We start from the raw sequence: 7,083 nt of genomic DNA on the forward strand, positions 1-7,083 counted from the left end.
CTTTATTTTATATCAATGCAACACCAATTTCTTCACAGTGTGAATAATCTCAGAAATATATAAACCAGCAAAGTGTATAGCATAAAACTACATAATCAATTTATTCCAGATAAAAAACCTATATGAATCGCCCGAACAATGTGTTAGGCAGTGTAAGCACTGCTAATCTCGCATAGTATAGAAAATTTAGGCAAGGTAAAATCAGCCAGACTTCCTCACCCAATGTAATTGTCCTGAATGATTTTCACGAGGGAATTAGTTATTTCTGATAGAACTTCAGGTAATTATTTATTTTGCTTAATTATTATTATTGGCATTTATATAGCGCCAGCAAATTTCGTAGCGCTTTACAATATTACAGGAGGGGGAAATTTAACAATAAATGAGACCATTACAAAATCTTACAGGAACAATCGGTTGAAGAGGACCCTTCTCAATCAAGCAGTAATCCCCTCCCAAACTACTTTTCCTTTTCACTTAAAATTATTTATAAATGTGATGTCAAAAATTGGGCTTCTGTTAAACTACCGCTCCACACCCATCAAACACTTCAGCTTGCTGACGTGCTATAAATGTGAGGAGTATTCTATCTTAATTGCACTTTGTTAAATTTACTATTTCTATGGGAAAATGTCAATTTTAGAAATCAATAAAGTAACACCTGTTTCACAGCCAGGGAGGTTCTATTCCTCCTTCCATTGACTCCACTAAGCTAGCAGAAGTTTAACCCCTTAAGGACACATGACATGTGTGACATGTCATGATTCCCTTTTATTCCAGAAGTTTGGTCCTTAAGGGGTTAAAGCTCCCTCTGCTAGAGTGCGCCTGCCATTGCATCCCCCACTCATAGTGCGCCTGAGCGAATGCATCCACAGCGCTCATTGTTCGTTGAGTCCTCGACTCCTGCTTCCTCCCCTGGCTGTCCCCAGCTCTCCCCTTGCCGCGTGCTTACGGCTGGGAATCAGATTAATTGTCCATTTCCATGGCACAGATTGAAAGGCATAAGAGCTGCAGCTTTTTCAAGCTTTTATATGTATATATGTATATATATAGACCCCCAATGACAACATGTATGCATGTTTTTACTGCGTGTATATTTACTAAATAGTGACTTATTTATTTCATGCGGATTGTTCGTTTTAAAATTTTGATGTTAAACGTCATGTGTTCCTATAAAGCACTGTTTATGGTATAGGATCAACAGTGATATAGATTCCTATATGAATACACATTTATTATATTTTAGCCCGGAGTTCCCCTTAATGCTAGCTTCTTGTCTGTCTAAAATTATCTTTTAATATATATTTTCTCCACTGATGTCTGTGTTTTAAGAGATTTTGAAACATATATATTTAATTTCAGAGTTTGGCTGATTTTATTAATTTTAAATACATTTTTGAACGAAAATTTTATTTTTCTGTTCTTTACGATTACCATTTTGACAATTTGAAATGAGTGGCAAAATTTATATTCTCTATAGTCTCGCATCCTGTATGACATTTCAAGCCGATGACTTGTGTTTTGATATTAACTTTTTACTATAAATTCAGAAAGGAATGTCTTTCTACAAGAAAAAAGCAGACCTGAGCTTTATTTGAACAATCTTTCTCTTCATCTCATTCCAGGTTTTGACGAGGAGCAGAATGTAGAATTTCATGAGCACATATTCCTGGACAAGTATCTGGAAGACTTTCCAAAGCAGGGACCCATTCGACATTTCATGGAGCTTGTGGTTTGCGGCCTTTCTAAAAACCCATACATTAGTGTCAAGCAGAAGAAGGATCACATAGATTGGTTCCGGGATTACTTTGAGGAGAAAAAAGACATTCTAAGGGAGAGTGACGTTTATGTCAACTGAACAGGAAACATAGAGGCACTGTTAGTATCTTGGATTATAACAAATAACACCAAACTCTGGTTCATTTTGGACACTATTCCAGTCCACAGTGTTACCAAAAACATACAAGGGTCTGTTCACATGCACACATGGAATGACATTGCTCACTGATGTCCCGTGGTTACATAATTGATTCGCTTTTAAAGTGGATCTATCACCTTGAAAAAAATTAATCTATCAATATACAGTTTTTTTGTTTTTTTTGTAGACCTTTTTCAGGTCTACCATTATTTTCATGTTTACAGCAAATAAAGAAGTATGATAAAACCTTTAAAACGTAGGAAAGTTAATATAAAACCAGTAGTCACAAAATCGGAGTGAAAAGCTGGTAAACTATTTACTAAGATGATTATTTTATTACCCTTTACCGTGCTATGCCGCCCCACAGAAGGAGGGCTTTTACGCTGTTAGGGCAGCATAGCAGGCCCTAATGATTAGGTCTTCCCTGCAGCGATCACATGACTTGGATCGGACTTGTGGTCCTTAAGTGGTTAAAAGTCAACTGCTGCCTGTCAAGGCTCTCAAATAAGAAAAAAAAATGATTTCTGTATCTTGCGTAAATCTTGGATGTATGTACTTTAAAGAAGCAAGTGTATATATTTTTGTGCTCTGTTAAAGTTTTTTTTTTTTTTTTTGTTCAAAAGACAGAGCCAGAACTACTTTAACTTCCCTCTTCTTTTTAGGTTCCAAACAAAACATTTTTCAGAGTTAACCAAATATGCATTTTATATAAAAAATGTTAATTGCTAACAAAATGTCTGGAATAAAGAGCAAATCTTGAAATGAAAGCAATATATTGGTGACTGTTGGTAAGTGTATGGCTATAAATTTCTCTATCCTCATATTACAACCAAATGCTTCCCTGTATAAAGTGAAATGAGAACTTGCACTTTAGCCACATCATAAAGAATGGAAGCAGAGTTAATGCTGTTGAAGGGACACTATAGGCCACCCAGCTTATTGAAATGGTCTGGGTGCAGTGTCCCAGGTCCCTTAACCCTGAGCATGTAATTATTGCAGGCTTTTATAAACCGCTAGTGTTAACTTCAATCAAGCGGCTGTCTACCATCATAACTGACGCTGAATGTCCTTACGCTATCCATGAGGAATTCCAGCGTCACCGGAATCACCATCGCAAAGCTTAATGAAGTGGTCTGGGTGCCAGGTCCATCTAGGATTAACCCTTTCTGCTGTAAACATAGCAGTTTCAGAGACTGCTATCCCCAGCTTCCTCACCCTAAAGCCGGGCGGTAGGGGGGCCCTGAGGGTGAGGGGGACCCAAGGACCCTATAGAGCCAGGAAAACGAGTATGTTTTCCTGGCACTATAGTGATCCTTTAAGCGTTTTCTTTTAAATTTACTTTAAAGATTCAGCAAACGACTTTATAACTCCAGTTCAGACCGGGCAAGCATTGCAAATGAAGACGAGACATAGAAACATTGTTTTATGTCTCCTCTTGTCTGAATGCTTTCTGTATGCTGCCTCATAACGAAGTCCGGGGCGCAAAGATGGAGGCGCTCAGATGCAGGATAAATAGATGTTGATTTCTACATTTAATTTTCTTTTTCGCACCTCACAAATCCTTTACATTATTATTATTAATATTAAATGACAGTTCGCCTTTCATTAGGCAGGTATATCAGTCACGCAGGTGCTTTTTAGGAAAATATAAATATTTACTAAATAATACTTTGCAGGTGGAGTGTTGGTGTAAAAAGTGGTCTGATGATACTAGATTAGAAACAGCAGAAACGGTACGGTGAATTTGAACTTAGCAGACCTTAAAATTAAACACATTTAACACTGTGTACATTGAATCATCTTCTGAATATTTAATAGATCTCACTGATTGCTGGGTGGTCAAATTTTTATTTTTCCAAATAGCAAATATAATTATATAACCATGTTTTCCACATTCAATAACAAGATATACTGTGGGACGATAAATTATTGATGCGGCTCATTATTTATTTATTTTTGCCAACATATCGTAAATATGGTTTAACATTTTTGGCTTAATTTAAGTGACATAAATATTTGCATAATATACTTCTGTCAGTGGGTTGTTTTCCTCATCCCAGTTTTTTTTGTAGTTAGATCTCAATATTTTTCAGCATTCAGGATATAAAAAAAAACTAACTTTAAAATGTGTAGTGGGATTCTGTCTGCCATAAACTTGTAATATGAGGACAGCGGCATACCCCGGGTCCTGCAGCTGTACCAACTATTGCTTGTAGACACTGCAAATGCTGCGTAGGATGGCTGAGAATGATGGGAGTTGCAGACCACAGCATGATGAGCGCAGGCATGTATTATGCTTAGCTCTGTAGCTCTACGGGTAGAATTTTAAACTGCACTCGTGTGAGCAGTTCTGTGCTGAGACAGCACTTTGATAGCACATTGCCACTGCTGTGTTATTCAAACGTGGCACTTATGTTGTTCGAAAATGTACAGTGATGCGTTAGATTGAATGATTGCTGGAAACTTTTTAAGTGAACATTCTATGCAGGAAAGACACTACACAGAGGTAGGCAACCTCAGGCACTCCAGATGTTGTGGCATACACCCCCCGGGATTCTTTGCCAGCATTGTGGCTGTAAAAGCATTATGAGAGATGTAGTCCACAACATCTGTAGTGCTGGCGGTTGCCTACCCCTGCGCTACAGCTTGGTTGGCTATGAGTGCGTACCCATCTCCAGCACTTTTAGGTTGGATGATAATTGGCGTTGATGTGCAGCTGTGTTATTCCCATATTATCCCAAAGCAGCTGAGGAAGCATGGTAGAGCCTGGTTTATGTCACTCAATCTCCAAACTGTTATATTAACAGGGAACAGTACCAGGACAATCTAATGAGCATAACTGCTGCTGTATGTGTTATGTTCATTGCCGTATTCGTTTGTGATTTGTAGTAGACCTTCAGTGTATTAAATGTGGCCATTTTACACAGGTCTAGCACAAACGTCACTGAACAATTGTAAGTGCTATTTTAATTAAGGGTAGTAACTAAGATTCAGTACTCCTGTATACCATATTTTATTAGAACTTTTTAAAGTAATTTAACACATTTAAAATTAGATGCCCATGAGGTTTGTTTGACAAGCCTGGAGCAGCAGCTTTTGACCCTGCAGTACTCTCAGGGGCAAACCCAAGAATGCTTGGTGGCCGTGAACGATGGGAAGTGCTGGCAGATCGTATGGGTGGGGCATTGGGATGTCACATGGTGGTCAGAGCATATGAGTGGGTGGCAATTTTTGTTTACCTAGGGCGGCAAAAATCCTTGCACCGGCCCTGATGGGAGTTATGATTTACGAGTTACATTAGTAAAAAAAAAAAAAAAAACACAAACACATTATTAAGAGAGTTGGGGTGACACCGTGAGTTACCGCACTGGGTGACACCAACCCTAGTGACGCCAGTGGTCTGGATGCATGTAGTTAATGACGAGATAAGGAAAACCCATATGGATAAGAGAGTAAATAAAGCACCTGATAATATAATACAATGAAAAGTATATAGTCGTAGTAGACAATGTGCAGGAGTCGAACATTCTATGCTATGTCAAGCAAGGCTGTTATTCTTTGAGAATTGTATAGAAAGCAAAGCAAGCTGTGTCAAAATAAATCGGCTAAGCTGTGAACATGTGAGAAGTACATTAGTAGTGGGAGGATGGGTGAAGGATTAAGGCAGATTCCTAGGTATATATAATATTAAAGACCCCTATCAGGCTTAGAAATGATTATCATATATACTTAAAGAGGCATTGTATTAATTTAATCATAATCTCATGCAGTGTGCATGGTAGGGGTGCAGTAAGTATATAAGTCATAATTAAGTAAGAATAATGATTAAGCAATTATTAAATCACCCCTTTCACAAAGTAGAGAAACTGAACAGGTTATTAACACAATGAAAGTGAATTGGGGTGCCAGCTAACTTACATTTAAACTTTGATACAACACCAAAGCTATTCCCTTAGTTTGGATAGGGACTGTCACTTTAGAGCATTTTATGAATGAATATGTGAATATAATATATGAATACACCTCCACACAAATGACAGTGACATATGGCGGTGAACAAGCTGACGAGAGAAGATAAACACAGTGTCTGACCACACAGTGTGCTGTCGTAGTTATGGTGCTTATAGAGTGCCGGACAGGGAAACAAATTTGGCCTGAGCATTTTTTAGAATCACATCAGCCCTGTGGGACTGCAGAGGGGCTCAAGAGGGGTGTATGTGTAGTGTGGGGGACGTAGTTTGTGTAGGGGCTGTACAGAGTGTGTTTAGGAAATGTAGTGTGTGCTTATTCCTACAGGGGATCTAGTGTGTGTATAGGGGATGTAGCGGAGCTCCCTGTTCCCTGGCTGGGTACCTTTGCCGATGATCGCTTCCTAGCTGGAACCAGGGAAAAAACGCTTCTGGCCACGTTGCCGTGGCTTGACTGAGGTCCTGCTGGAGCCTCTCCGTCCTGGAACAGGATAGGGGACTAGTTCTATTCACTCCCAGAAACTAGATGACACACAGTCCTGGGAGTTGTAGTCCTTACAAGGACTTTCCCCGCTGAATCCTCCACGAACTAGAACAAAGTGCTGAGCAGTGATTAGCCCCTTTCCTAATTATCTCCCAGGAACAGAGAGACAGACACAAAAATATAAAAACATGAAAGTACCCCAAACATAAAAAAAAAAAAAAATAACCCCAAATATTATACATGCCCAAATAGCTCTGATCGGAGCGCCCAAGTTCTCCAAATAGCGCTCCATGCAGTGTAGAGGAAACACCACTGTGTAAAGTTGTGACTGGCCAAACACGTGGTCCTATGCCCAAAATAGTTTCAGGGTGTTTGGTGCTTTTGACGATCAACTTTCGGGAGCTCCTTCATCTGAAATACGGGGTGCTCCACCCCTGATCCGTCTTTTTGGTGACATAATCAGAATTGCCGATTTTTAGCCAATCAAATGCTTTCCCATAGGGAAAGTATTGGTTTGGCTAAAATCGGCAAGGAGATGGGATGGGGGTAGGGCTCCTGCGTCCAAAATTCAGTGTGCTCCACCTGGCTCTCAGGTAGCGTTTGTTCCCCTTAGTCTCAGTCCCTCCAAAAAGCGCTCTCCTGGCTGGTCTCAAAGTGGTGCAAAACCACAGGCCAAGTTTGTCCAGGGACCGCACAGTCACCTCATACCGAAA

General features: G+C 39.5%; 1 protein-coding gene across 2 annotated transcripts in view; it reads left to right on the forward strand.

Moving 5' to 3' along the window:
* The window catches only part of MRPS31 (mitochondrial ribosomal protein S31), an 86,088-nt gene extending 84,022 nt beyond the window's left edge, over positions 1–2,066 (forward strand). For both annotated transcript variants that reach the window (XM_063428910.1, XM_063428920.1), the window contains exon 7: positions 1,626–2,066. In XM_063428910.1, coding sequence (XP_063284980.1) covers positions 1,626–1,858 — 233 coding nt within the window. In that variant the 3' untranslated portion in view covers positions 1,859–2,066. The remainder of the gene's footprint in view (positions 1–1,625) is intronic.
* The last annotated feature ends 5,017 nt before the right edge of the window (positions 2,067–7,083 follow it).

The sequence above is a fragment of the Pelobates fuscus genome, chromosome 1 (genome assembly GCF_036172605.1).
Source record: "Pelobates fuscus isolate aPelFus1 chromosome 1, aPelFus1.pri, whole genome shotgun sequence".
NCBI classification, from domain to species: Eukaryota; Metazoa; Chordata; class Amphibia; order Anura; family Pelobatidae; genus Pelobates; species Pelobates fuscus.